The 13,205-nt window shown below is 51.3% G+C and overlaps 2 protein-coding genes across 3 annotated transcripts; one reads left to right on the forward strand and one right to left on the reverse strand.

Annotated features, from left to right (window-relative positions):
• Positions 1–4,018: 4,018 nt before the first annotated feature.
• POLR2F (RNA polymerase II, I and III subunit F) lies at positions 4,019–8,537 on the reverse strand. Of its 2 annotated transcripts, none has more exons than XM_069856302.1 (5): positions 8,393–8,537; positions 8,125–8,194; positions 7,424–7,554; positions 5,803–5,874; positions 4,019–4,212 (listed from the first exon to the last, which is right to left on the reverse strand). In XM_069856302.1, the coding sequence occupies exons 1-5, from the start codon at positions 8,410–8,412 to the stop codon at positions 4,122–4,124; spliced, it is 384 nt and encodes a 127-aa protein (XP_069712403.1). In that variant the 5' UTR covers positions 8,413–8,537; the 3' UTR covers positions 4,019–4,121. The 2 variants fall into 2 exon arrangements, with proteins under 2 accessions (XP_069712403.1, XP_069712392.1); XM_069856291.1 differs by lacking the exon at positions 4,019–4,212 and adding an exon at positions 4,223–4,384.
• On the forward strand, positions 8,505–13,204 carry C1H22orf23 (chromosome 1 C22orf23 homolog). Its single transcript, XM_069856277.1, has 6 exons — positions 8,505–8,655; positions 9,177–9,239; positions 9,880–10,065; positions 10,505–10,639; positions 11,891–11,991; positions 12,305–13,204. The coding sequence occupies exons 1-6, from the start codon at positions 8,595–8,597 to the stop codon at positions 12,407–12,409; spliced, it is 651 nt and encodes a 216-aa protein (XP_069712378.1). The 5' UTR covers positions 8,505–8,594; the 3' UTR covers positions 12,410–13,204.
• The last annotated feature ends 1 nt before the right edge of the window (position 13,205 follows it).

A 13,205-nucleotide genomic window follows, 5' to 3' on the forward strand; every position in this document is an offset into this window, starting at 1 on the left:
GACACGGGCATCTTGGCTCACCAGGTTCCTTCATGGAGATGAAACCCATCTTCTGTTCACACCCCAGCTCCAGTCATTTCTTCTGGGAGAAACGTAGAATTGTAGAATCACAGAATCATAGAGTGTCTTGAGTTGGAAGGGACTCACAAGACTCACCGAGTCCAACTCCCGTCCCTGCACAGGACAACTCCAACATTCACACCAAGCTTTTTAAGGCATTGTCCAAATGCTTCTTGAATATTGTCAGGCTTGGCAGTGTGACTGCTTCCCTGGGGAGCTGTTCCAGTGCTCCACCACCTCCTTTTCCTAGTATTCAACCTAAACCTCCCCAGGCACATCTTCCTGCCATCCCCTCAAGTCATATCATTGGTCACCATGGAGAAGAGATCAGTGCTTGCTCCTCCTCCTTCCCTCGTGAGGAAGCCATAGACCACAAATGAGGTTTCCCCTCAGTCTCCGCTTCTCCAGGCTGAGCAATAAGCGACTTTAGCCAATCCTCACGTGGCTTCCCCTCAAAACCAACTTTGTGGCCCTCTCTGGACACTCTCCTGTAGCTTCATAGTAGCACTGATTCCTGTTCATCAGCTAAGACTCAGCACGTGCAATTAAGAAGAGCATTGGTTTGCATGTGCTTCACCCAAGAATTTCTTAGCATGATTGTTAATGCTCTCCAGAATAGGAGCACGGGGTTTCTCATCCTTGCTTCTCATCACCAGGTGGAAGATGACATAACTTCAAAAAATATGCACGAACTACTGTATTTCAGATGCAACCATTAGCTTTTCTCTGTAGAAACTCAACCCTCTGGCTTCCTGCCTTCCACAAGGAAGAACTTGGATGCACACACTCACGCACAGAGAGTATATTCAAGAATAGAAGTACATACCTTCTTACTTGTTGAAGAAGACATCCTGGGTGTGGTCAGGTCCCAGGAGGCCATCTGAAGATGCTTGGAGAGAAAATGTACAGCAGATACCAGTCCGCTTAAGAACATCTCTCAAGGCCGCAAGGTAGGATCCCAACTAACACAGCGACTCCACAACAATTACAAATTGATTTGAAAGGGAATCAATGTGATCGATCCAGTGAGTAAATACTTCACGGGTAAGTAGAGGAAGCAGGACATCTAGTAACTATGGAACATGTTCAAAGCTTTTTAAAACTCACAGTACTACCTGGATGAGGTCCCGTACAGGTCCAAAAGCATCATCAGCAGAATGGCTTAATGGATCTAGCAAAGGTGATGCCAGCAAAATAGGACTGTGGCCATTGACTAGAGAGAAGAAATCTCTACTCTAAATTGCATTCTGTGGGAAGAGTCTAGATGGGAACTACTGCACCACTGAGCAGGTCAGGAACGTGTGGGGAAGAAGGGAAACCATGGTGGCATTAGGGGTAGGACAGCTGATCACACAGGTGGAAGAGAGAAGGGACATGGTGTGGATGAACAGAATAGCAGGAAAAGAATGTTCTCAAGTGCACACAGGTAGCCTTCCCCAGCTCTTCAAAAAGCAAATTAAGAAAGTAAGTGGGCTCTGCCTCAACTGTTCTCTAATGGAAGGGGATGTCTCCTCACATCTAGGAAGGTCCTCACATCTAAGACAGGACTGAGAGTGCTGCTGGTAACAGAGGGGTTAACCACTGCTCCTTCAGCCTAACAGGAGCTGGCCCTGCATCCTTCCCTATCCCTTTAATCGTATCTGATACAGATGCAAGGCTGGGGAGGGAAGTCGGGTAGGGAACAAAGAAGCCATTTAAAAAAAAAAAAAAGGGACAAGAAAACGACCCTGCGCTCCATGGCAGACGCCAAAACGATTGCACAAAGGCACCATTTCAGGGCTGAAATTTCACCGCACCAACGTGATTAAAGGATTCCATGGAGGGTGGGGGGCGGGAAAAGGCTGAAGGCCACAGTGCTGTAAATTAACCTTTTCTTGGTAAGGATGGCCTGGACCAGTAAGCACTTGTGTTCCTCACATTCAACCCCCTTCCTACACCTGCAAGCCTCTCCACATTCCCTTTGACCTGTCATTTCGCCCAAGGAGCCATACAATTCTTGCATTATCGCCTCCAAAACCAGCCCCTCCTGTGCACACCAACGGAGGAAGGAGGGACTGGTGCTTTTACAGGGAACAGTGAGAGAATTACATTCATGGCTGGTTATATGATCCGAGTTCCCAGGCAAGTGGATGGATATAAACTCCCTTCGGGACATGGATGCTCATGTGCAGGCACTGACCACACATACAGCACGAAGAATGCACACTTCCTATGTAACCACAAGCTTTAACACAAACTACCTGGAAATACTCTTCCTGGACCAGAGAATAAGTAATGTAAAGCAGAAACCACGGGTGAGGTGTGCTTTCCCCCTTCTTCTCTTCATAAAAAGCAACCAAAATTCCAAGAGCACTTATTAATAAGATAACTGAGAAGGAGTCTGTGTGTTCTGCCTTGAGAACTCAGATCTTCCTCTGTGAAGGGGGCAGAGGGTGCAGATTAACTTTGCCTGTGGCTTAGGAGGCTCCCCTGTACCTGGCAATAACGGGCACGTACTCCCTCTGTACTTGGTGCTGGTGAGGCCACACCTCAAATCCTACATTTGGTTTAGGGCCCCACAGTATAAGAAGGACATTGAGCTGCTGGAGCGTGTTCAGAGGAGGGCAACGAGGCTGGAGTTGGAGCACAAGTCTTACGAGGAGCGGCGGAGGGAACTGGGGAAGAGGAGGCTGAGGGGAGACCTTAATTGCTCAATAAAATTACCCAAAAAGAGGTTGCAGCAAGCTGGGGGTTGGTCTCTCCTCCCACGCAGGGAGACAGTATGAGAGAAAATGGCCTCAAGTTGCACCAGGGCAGACTTAGATCGGATTTTAGGACAGACATCTTCACCAAAAAGGTTGTCAAGCACTGGAAGAGGCTGCCGAGGGAAATGGTGGAGTCACCATCCCTGCAGGTGTTAAAAAATGTGTAGATGTGATGCTTAGGGATATGGCTTAGCAGTGGTCTTGGCAGTGTTAGGTTAATGGTTGTACTTGAGGATCTTGAAGGTCTTTTCCAACCTAAATGATTCTATAATCAAAGCATGAAAACTAGGTAGTGGCTGGCTGGAAGCCATTGCAGATGATAATGCATCCACCCAACTCTTATCCTGAGCACGTAACCTCCCTGCACGTCCAAGGTGAGAGCGCAGGTACCTGCAGGATACAGATGACTGATCTTTCATCATGCTACAGGTTAAAGGAATTCTGGGATTTAACTGCTGTTGTGCCACTGTAAGAACCAACAGAGCATGTAACAGTGAGATGGCTGGAGAGCACACACCCACCCAGGACCATCGGTTCCACTGCCTGTCAAAGAACTGCTGTATGAGGAGCAAGCATGGCAACACCCGCAAGTGCCGAGCTGGTGGGACTGCGAGTGGTGACCGCGCTTCCGGCTGGGGCAGTGCCACTGAAAGGGGATCCCCACTTCTGATAAGCAGGAGGACCAGGGAAACAATAGGTGATTTGATGAGAGCTGCTCTACGATACTCCTGAGAAGCCCCACAGCCAGCCCCGGCCAGAGAGGAAATTGGGGGTTTCCACAGCAACCTGCTCAGGGCACAAAGGCCCAACTGTCTAGGGGAAAGGAATAGAGGTGTCCCAGCGCTCCCGTTTTAAGAAGGAACAGGGGTGGAGGGCTGGAGTCTTTCTGAACCAAAGTACCTGCAAGAACATTTTTGTACAGTAGGAGTTTAACTGGTTTTTGCTACTGTAGCCAGGGAGGAGCAGTGCTGGAGGACGAGGAAGTAGTTAACTGTGGTCTTTAGTCTCGATAAAAGGCAGAGCCCTTGCAGGTGAAAAAAAGCGGTAAGAAAAGTATGGAAAGCACAGCACTTGGCTCCCTAATCATGCTAATACAGCCCACGACAGAGAAAAAATAATGACCAAGGTGACAGAGAGAAGTAAAAAAAATCTTCTCTTGGGCATGTGGGACCGGGATGGAAGAGAAGGTAGGAGGAAAAATAAAAACAAACACATTTAACTTGAAATGGTGAGAATTATCATTTATTTACACAAATATAAACAAAAATAGAAACATCTCTGGGGAAGGAAAGAACCAAAATGATGGCTGGAGGCTGATCAGTCTGTGATAATTAACTCATCCACACCCCAGTCTTCATAGCTCCCGTCTGGTAGGTAACGACGGATGATTATGGGGATCTTTCGTGCTCTAAGGGAGGACAGAGTTGAACAGAAATGCCTTCACTATACCACTTCAACAGGCAGAGGGAACAGAAGTGCTTATTGCCTTCGGTGAGCTTATCAGGTTTAACTGAGATATTCGTGTAGCACAGCGACTGGGTGTTATACAGCAGAGGGAAGTCCCAACAATCTTCTCTCTCCTGTAGGTGCAAAGCACCCTTAGACTGAAAACAACAAAAGACCTACAAAAGGTCAGTCCTCTGTTGCTACTGCAGAAATTGAGCCCTGTGATCTGAAACCACCATGAGACAACATCAAGCATCTAACAGATATAGAGAAAAAAACTATTCAAGGGGTTTGAAGAACAAGTATGCTTTTTTTTTTGATGGAATACTTTTCCCAAAAAGATACCATAAAAATGGCAGAATTCCCAGAATTCTTCATGCCAAACTAATATTTACAGTGTTTTGCACCCTAAGAGCATCAGTTACATCTTAAGAAGGATACATGAAATAGTACCAAAACCCAGTACAGCTCGGGTGGAGCACAGCATCTGCTAACAGTGCCTCCCACTAGAAAGTAAGAAAATGCTGAACACAATTTAACTCAATGAAGTAGATTTAAGTCAGCAGAATGTAATCAGACAGTCTGGAATCTAACCAGGGCATCAGGTTTCAACCATATTGGACTTGAAAAGTAATACAGTTTCTTTAACTATTGGGTTCAAGGCCGTTGTTTTTCCAGTAGCAAAGCAGCTCCCTCATGCCAAGATTCACAACTGAATTTCGGCACAGAACAGGATGCCACGATATTCTGTCACACCCTGATTTACCTTCTAGAGCTTCCACCCAGAAAGTGGCCAGAAGGAACTCAGATCAAGCTTGGAGATCTGACAGGAACATCACCTAAAAAGTTTGTGGCAACGATAAAGAGAGCTGCAACAGATATAAAATCTGAAAGAGCAGCTGCAATGCACTGAGAAACTGGGGGAGCAAAGGGTCAGTTCAGTTTGAGAACAGGAACCTCATCAGTAATGGAGTCCAGCTGGATGGACACCTGCATGTGATCTCTGTCACAGAAGAGAACGTGGGCTTGTAAGTGATCATCCAAAAGCTGCCTCTGCTGCAGACAGGAAGGTTTTACTTACCTGCGCATAAGCAGGGGATGTGCCTTCCCATAAGCACAGTAAACCAAGTGTGCAAGGGTGTGGGAAAAGAACATTCTTAGGAGGTTCCCCACAACACTAGCCTGACCTGACCCTTATTTTTTGGCAGCACTTCATTTCAACACAGGTCTGTTCAGATGGCTGCTTCAAACCAATTCCATTCAGGGAACTGATTTCAGAAAGATGAGGACCTTGGGTTCTCATCATAGAAATAAAGAACACTTGGTCTCCGAAATAAAAGAGGCCAGGGCACTTCTAGTCATCCGTACTTTGCATGAGCAACTAGGATGGAAGAGAGCAGCCATGGGGAAGTCCCATGGTGAAAAAGGGGAAGGCAACTGCTTTCGAGGGAAGAAAAGGTTGTCTTGGAATAAGCTGCTAAATGCTGGGATGAGGAGAGGACTGCTGGCTTTCTGGAAATTGATACACTTACCGCTGAAGTCTGGGACTTACTTGAGTTCCTTCATGGCAATCAGCAAGGGGTCTGTCTCTCCTTCCAGCTCCACCATCACAGGGGCACACATCCTGTGACAGAAAATCAACAATTACTTGAGTGAACACACAGACAGGGAAAAGAGATAGCCAGCCGTGTGCTAAATTACGTCACCTGGACAGTGGCCAGTAAAGTAGGAGGGTGGGACACCCCCTCAGCAAACTTGACTTGCTTTCTTATGCACTTTAAGAAGATAATTCCCCCAAGTGGTTACAGACTGAGTTTTTACTCAAATGTTCTTCCTGTCCCACCCCTCAGCCTCTGCTGACCAGCTGGTGCGCAAGGGCTGGTGAGATCCACACCTTTCTGCTCAGCCTCCACTGTATTTAAATGTGAAGAAAAGAGTGGTTCCCAAAATTAATCTAACGAAAAGCATTGAAACACCTCCTACGACTCCAGCGCATTGCAATTTGCACACGACTTCCAGGCTTTATTCAGGAGAAAGCAAGAGGCTGGATTTATGGCGCACTCAACCCCTAGGAAGAAAAACTAAGCACTTTGCAGAGGGTTATGACAGCAGAGCAATGATGGGTGACAACATCTGCCTGTTGGACAGCAGCACCAAAGAAAGTTCACGTTATGCACAGATAAGGCCACTGGGGGCTGCTGCTGGCCCAGGCTCAGCATCAAAGGCAGAACACGTAGCTGACACAGAAACAGGCATCAGTGTCGCGGATTATAGGCCTGGTGTGGGCCTGTGTCATCTCCCCCATTTTTCTGGCCTTCTACCAGCTGAAAGAACACACACAAAATGCCTTCGCAGAGTGAGGATCATGTGAAGAAGAGCTTGGCAAAGCGATGATTAAGGAAAGATCGCATCGACACCTACGAGCTTCTGAATGATGTCAAGGAGTGGTAGTATTTAGAGGAGGGATATGACCAAGGTGAAACAATAAGATGAGCTTTCAGACAAACCTTGCCACAGCCTAATAACCTCACTCATAAGACAGTTTATCGAGAAGCGCAAAACTCCTTGATATGCATCATTAAAGCAAGTCTAGACAGGCAAATAGATGAAGCTGAGAGCTGGCAGCTTAGGAGCACTTAAAATAGGATTTGAATGTTATCACCTATTACAAGCGAGGCCTTACTATCCCAAATACTTTAAAAAAATTTACAGCTTGCTATAATGCACCTGCACTTGAAACAGATTTCAGGTTGGGTTACTCCATTTCCAGTTCCTACAGACCTGTGGCATCAACTGATGATGTTCTGGAGCACCCCTCCCCCAAACACTGGCTTTTGCAAACCACTTCTGAGCTCTCCAGCACACCCTCAGCTCTCTTATGAAAGACAGAAACCAGAATCAGCTTGTCACATTCCCTGCGACCTAGAAAAGTTCACTGCAGCTGCTGAACATCTCCCTCTCTAGGCACAGGTACCACAGTCTCAGCCAAAGAGAGAGACAGAGACTTCACATGCAGCTCCACAGTCTGGTGGTTCAGTGGTGGCCAAAACAGTGATTGCCAAGCTTAGCAGCCATGTATGGGATTACATGAGATCCAGGAGTTTTTAAGGAAGGAGGAAGGGAGCTTTCACTGGAAAGGGAGGAGAAGCTACAGCAGCGCTCGGGATACTCACGCTATCTGGAGGGCACGGGTGCCCAGCACTCTGGCTCGCTCATATTTAGTCATGTAGGGGGTAGTGATCCGCTTCTGGTTCGCCTGCTGCCGCTCTCCCGAGGGGAGGATCTCCACGTTCTCCTGTCCCTCCTGGGGAAAGCAGAGCAGCGTTGCAGCCGCTGAGCCCCTGCTGTGCTGGGGGAGCCTCTGACAACCCCCAGCCCTCGCTATGTGGGGAGAGCCCCCGAGACCCCCCAGCCCTAGCTGTGAGGGGGAAGCCCCCAGCCCTACACCTCTCCATGTGTGGGGAACCTCTGAGACCCTCCAGCAGTGCAGAAGGAGAGTTCCTGAGCCGCCGGCATGTGGGGGGAGCCCCCGAGACCCTCCAGCAGTTCAAGGGTGAAGCCCCCAAGCCCCAGGTGTGTGTGGGGAGCCCCTGGGACACTCCAGCAGTACAGAGGGGGAGTTTCTGAGCCCCAGCACTGCGGGGGCAGCCCCCGAGGCCCCCCCAGCCCTATGAGAGGAGCCCCCCCCCCCGCCCTAGACCCTACTATGTCTGGGATGCCCCCGAGAGCTCCCCAGCCCAGTGGGAGGAGCCCCCAAGACCCCCTCAGTCCTTCCGGAGGAGACCCCTGGCCCCAGACCCCGCCGTGTGGGGGGAGCCCCCAAGACCCCCCCAGCCTCCACTACGAGCAGAGCCGGCCCCCGCGGGGCACCCACCTCCTCCGCGTTCTCCAGGTCGTCCAGCCCCTCATCCTCCTCCACATCGTCAAAGTCGTCCCCGTCGAAGCTGCGGGAGAGACACAGGCCTCGCACACCGGGACGGCCTGACCCCGCCATGGGCTCCCCCCGACCCGACCCAAACGGACACGAACTGACGGCCCCAGCCGGCCCCCGCTGCCTCGCGCCCCAACCGACCGACCCCCGCTGCCTCGCGCCCCAACCGACCGACCCCCGCTGCCTCGCGCCCCCCCGCCCGCGCTCTCACTTGTCCTCGTTGTCAGACATGCCGCCTCCCCACCACCTCCGCGCCCGGCCGGAAATACCCGGAGCCACTTCTGGTTCCTGCCGGAAGTGACGTAGAAGGAAGCGCCTGGCGCTGTTACCAACGCGACGGGACGCCGCGCTGCCTCCTTCCCCCCCGCCTCCCATCCCTGCTCTCTCCGGTACCGGAGGCGCCGCGCGTTGCCATGGAGACCTTACCGGCCGGGCCGGGCCGGTACAGCCTGGGCACCAGGGAGCTGCTCAGAGGTAGCGGGAGAACCGGGAGAGAATGGGGGGGGGAACCGAGGAGGGAGAGGGAAAACCAGACGGGAGCGGGGAGTAACCGGGCGGGACCCGGCGGAACCGGGAGGGAGCGGGGGGGAACTGGGAGGGAGTGGAGGTGAGCGGGGAGAGAGGAGGAGAGCCAGACAGAACCGGGAGGAACCGGGGAGGGAATGGAGGGAAACAGACGGGAGCGACGGGAACCGGGATGGAGCGGGAGAACTTGGAGGGAGCGAGAGGGGAACCGGGTGGGGGGAAGGGGGAAACCAGACGTGAGCGGTGGGAGCCTGGAGGGAGTGAGAGGGAACCTAGAGGGAACCGGTAGGAAGCCGGGGGAACCGGGAGGGAGCTGGGGAAACAGAGCGGGGGCAGCGCCGCGGGTTGAGGCCTCTCAGCCCGCACCTTCCCCAGTGGGTTTGGGCCGCGAGGGTGGTGGCCCCGGGGGGTTCCCCATCCCGTCCCGGCTGCTGCCGGAGGGGAGGTCACCCCCACATCGTGTTTCTCAGCAATGATGGAGGAGTCGAAGCTGACGCATTTCCAGAGGCGATTCCTGATGGACTGTGTGAAACGTGAGTGGCAACCCTCTCCCACCCGCTGCTGCGACCGCTGAAGAGCTTTGGAGACCAGGGCAGTTGTCCACAGCCTGCTTGGATGGGCAAGCATTCAAAGCTGGTAAAGGGTCTGGAGCATAAGTCTTAGAGGAGTGGCTGAAGGAACTGAGGTTGTTTAGTCTAGAGAAAATGAGACTGAGGGGAGACCTTGCTGCTTTCTACAACTGCCTGAAATATCAGTTGGATATCAGGAAAAAAATCTTCACTGAAAAGGTTATTGGGCACTGACACGGGCTGCCCAGGGGTGTGCTTGAGTCACCATCCCTGGAGGTATTTAGAAGATGGGTAGACAAGGTGCTCGGTGATGGTTTAGTAGTGGACAGGTACAGTTGGACTTGATGATCTTAAAGGTCTTTTCCAACTGAGCAATTCTATTATTTTTAAAACAGCAGCACGGCAGCTGCTGACACATGGGGACACACAGGGCAAGCTGTTCCCACGGGGCATCAGGGGAACAAGACTTGAACCACAGCCTGTCTCATGTCAGTGTGCACCAACAACCAGGGTGAGATGTCTGTCTTCATGTTGTTACAGTGGATGAGAAGGCAAACCTTCTGCTCTTTGTCTTACTTACCATTATTTTTTGTTTGCTCTCCAGGAGGAGATACCCTGCCCCTCCAGTGCCACCCCACATCCAGCAAAAAGCCAGCACCAGCAGCGCCTGCTTTCTCCCCACCAGTTTGTCAGCCGTGCAGGCTTCCAGCTAAGCCACACCTCCGACCTGCCAAGGTCTGCCGGGCAGGAGATGCCTACACGCGAGAGAAATTCAGGCCACAGCCAGGGCGTAAGTCAGCAAACACCACCAATAAATGATGCTGCCTGGTCCCTCTCTTCCCCTTATGGCTATTCCTTGCCTGTAGTCTCAGCAGCCGCAGGTGGTATCTTAATTGCTCTTTGTCCGCACTCTTTCTATATTCAAAAGATACTTTAAAGATGTGTCTCTGAGGGAGCATCTGTCATAGGTCCTCACTGACTTCTGTGGGCTGGTGGGGTTGGTAGGGACCCCACAATCCTCACCCTGTGCAACTTTCTAGCTCATAAATGCGAATCAGACCTCTGATGTCAGGTTGGTTGGCTCTTCACTGCAGGTGCCCTCGTGCCAGTCTGGGGATGGGCTGTAGTTAACATAGTGCTTCCTCTGGCATCGTAAGCAGGGAAGCAGAGTGACCAGATACCTCCCTGAGGAGACGGGCTGGTAATTTTTTTCTCCTTGGTATTCACAGGAGATTTGGAAAAGGAGAAGGAAAGGCTCCAAAACATCTTGGCAACGGGGAAGGACGTGGTAGAGCACAACGTGAAGTGGATGCCAGTTCAGAGGAAGGAAGAGGAGATACCTGAGCCTGACCGGTTTGAGGAGTGTATGTCTTTATGTACCCTCGAGGAAGGCAGATGGGAAGCCTGGGAAGCTGGCTACCCCCGAGGGCTGGGGTGGCAGGCCATGTTGCTGGTAAACTGAAGCCCATTGCGGAAGGAGGCACAAAGCCCAGTTTCCAAGAGAAAGGACTTGCTGTTCTGATGCTGTGATCCAGCTGTCCTCGCAGAGTTTATACTGCAGAGGTTTGCTGGCAGATTCGAGTTCCCTGGGCTGCCCACACCAAACAAACTCTGCTAGCAGGGAAAGACTCCAGGGATGTGCAGAGTGACCTGGGCAGGGAGCCCAGGTACTGCGGGTCCTTTTTCCAGCCAGCATAACTCAACATAGACTGGGACGTTTGCCAGCCTGACCATGGTGTGAGCCCTGTTTTCTCTCACTCCAAGATCAGAGCAGTTAGACAAGCAAAGCTTAAATGTTGAGCAGGATTTTAAGCAGTGATGGACTTTGGCCTGCAGAGTATTCTGTAATGGCAATACCCTGCCTAATACCTCTGTGTGTTTGAATTTTCAATGTGCATGTGCACCCCAGCCCGCCCTTCACTATCTAGGGCGGCACAAAGATGGACAAGGCTAGAATAATGCGTACAGAAGGGGAGCTGGTCCCTCCTGCACGGAAGCCAGGGCAGCTGGATTCATGCATGCTTTGTATCCTCTAAAACTTGTCGCAAGCTGAATGATATCCTTGACACATCTGAAATGCCCACGTCCTTTGTACTGTGCCAAGATTTGGAGCAGTTACTGTTCCTGCAAGATGGAGAGTGGTAGGAAGATGGGCAGGGGGGATGCTTCCCATTGCGTAAGGAACTACTGAGGTATTTTGATGACATATGCAAGATGACAGGACGAGAGGGAATGGCCTTAAGCTCCGTCAGGGGAGGTTCAGGCTGAACATTAGGAGAAAATTTTTCATGGAAAGGGTCATTGGACACTGGAACAGGCTGCCCAGGGAGGTGGTTGAGTCACCTTCCCTGGAGGTGTTTAAGGCATGGGTGGACGAGGTGCTAAGGGGCATGGTTTAGTGTTTGATAGGAATGGTTGGACTCGATGATCCGGTGGGTCTTTTCCAACCTGGTGATTCTATGATTCTATGAGCGTTACAGCAGATGTCACCCTTTCCTTCGTGGGACCACTGTTCAAGGAGAGCTGGGAAACTGGGAGTTCAGATCTAGGTGGGAATGTGTTTTCCGGCCTTTTGGTTGAATCCTGTTTCCACAGTGTTTTCTCGTATCTGTCAGTGGTGAATGAAGTTCAGGAGAGGAAGGAGTTCCTGGCAGAGATGGAAGCTCTGGGGCAGGGCAAGAAGTATCGAAGCATTGTCCTCACTGAAATCTCACAGGTACGTGAGGGTCCTGGCAGCACTGGCTGTACGGTGCGTGGAAGGAATCCCTAGCATCAGAAACTTTAAAGAAGAGTCCCTCCTGATACCCAGGCAGGGAGGGGGGCAGAGAACCGAGAGTTCCCCTTCACAGCATGGGGCAGGAGTGAATTTGGGGAATGTGGGATAGAGGTTTTCAGCTTTCTTTCCATCCCTGCATGTAACTTAATCAGGGAAATAGAACCTTTGTTCCTAGGGTTGGCAAAAGAAGGGGAGGGTGGGGGGAAGCTGTCGTCACTCTCCCCACTCAGCCCTTCCCCTTTGCACTTTGCAGAAACTGCGCGAGATGGAGATCATTGACAAGATGAGAAGTGAGGCAATGAGAGAGATCATGACAAAAGACTTCCCTGGTGGGAACAAATCTGATCCCCGCGACTAGGCCAAGGGAAAAAACCACAAGTGCAGTTTGTTCCCACCTCATCTCAAGGGCTGGTCTGTGCCTCTACCCAAAGAAGGGGCAGCAGCAACCATTGCCTAAAGCCAGAAGGCAGGAGCAATTTGTATGTAGCTGGTTAACAAAGGAAAGCTGTTGTAAAATCCTGCCCACACACTGGATCCCTTCTTGCTCAACAATACCAAAGACATGAAAACACACAGTAGTGGCTACCAAAACGTGACAAAGCAGAGCCTTCTTATGCCTGTGCGATGCCTCAGAGTACAGGGATCCACCACCAAGTATCACTCACTCCACCCAGAGGCAGAGGTTTCTCATGACAGTAGGATGGTAACACGTGTTGCTACCCACATCTACAACCTGATCCCATCCCCATGACTCTAGGAATGACTGTGCTGGCAGACAGCGTGGAGGAAGATGCAACCACGTGGCCTTGCGCAAGCACGGGTCAGCGTGACTGTATGCATCAGCAAACTGCTTGGTGGCAGCTGAACTGGGCAAGCGCTCAGGAGTGCAGCTGCGCCGAGGAAGGAGAGGGGATTTCAGCCCAGGGCATGCTGCTCTCTGCTGCTGGCTTGCTGTGGGGTTTTGGTTCCCGAAAGCATGGTATGCAGAACAGCCACTGGCTTCCCCCAGAGCCTGGAAATAGCTGTTTGCTCCCCTCAGGCATAGCCCCAAATCTGCTCTGCAGCAGGCTGAAGCATCATGCCCTGCTACTCCTGCATAAATCCCAGCATAAAGTCCACTTCCCAATTTCTTTAAGATCCCATCATCTGTTTCA

Source organism: Phaenicophaeus curvirostris, chromosome 1 (assembly GCF_032191515.1).
Source record: "Phaenicophaeus curvirostris isolate KB17595 chromosome 1, BPBGC_Pcur_1.0, whole genome shotgun sequence".
NCBI classification, from domain to species: Eukaryota; Metazoa; Chordata; class Aves; order Cuculiformes; family Cuculidae; genus Phaenicophaeus; species Phaenicophaeus curvirostris.

Excerpts from the sequence above, each read along its gene's own strand:
- POLR2F (XM_069856291.1), bottom strand. The coding sequence starts at position 8,412 with ATGTCTGACAACGAGGACAA. Across the intron at positions 7,555-8,124 it reads ACCTGGAGAACGCGGAGGAG|GAGGGACAGGAGAACGTGGA; the intron begins GTGGGTGCCCCG and ends TGCTTTCCCCAG. Across the intron at positions 4,385-5,802 it reads ATTGCCATGAAGGAACTCAA|GAGAGAGAAGATTGTTGGGA; the intron begins GTAAGTCCCAGA and ends TTGCACCTACAG.
- C1H22orf23 (XM_069856277.1), top strand. The coding sequence starts at position 8,595 with ATGGAGACCTTACCGGCCGGGCCGGGCCGGTACAGCCTGGGCACCAGG. Across the intron at positions 8,656-9,176 it reads CACCAGGGAGCTGCTCAGAG|CAATGATGGAGGAGTCGAAG; the intron begins GTAGCGGGAGAA and ends CGTGTTTCTCAG. Across the intron at positions 9,240-9,879 it reads CCTGATGGACTGTGTGAAAC|GAGGAGATACCCTGCCCCTC; the intron begins GTGAGTGGCAAC and ends TTTGCTCTCCAG.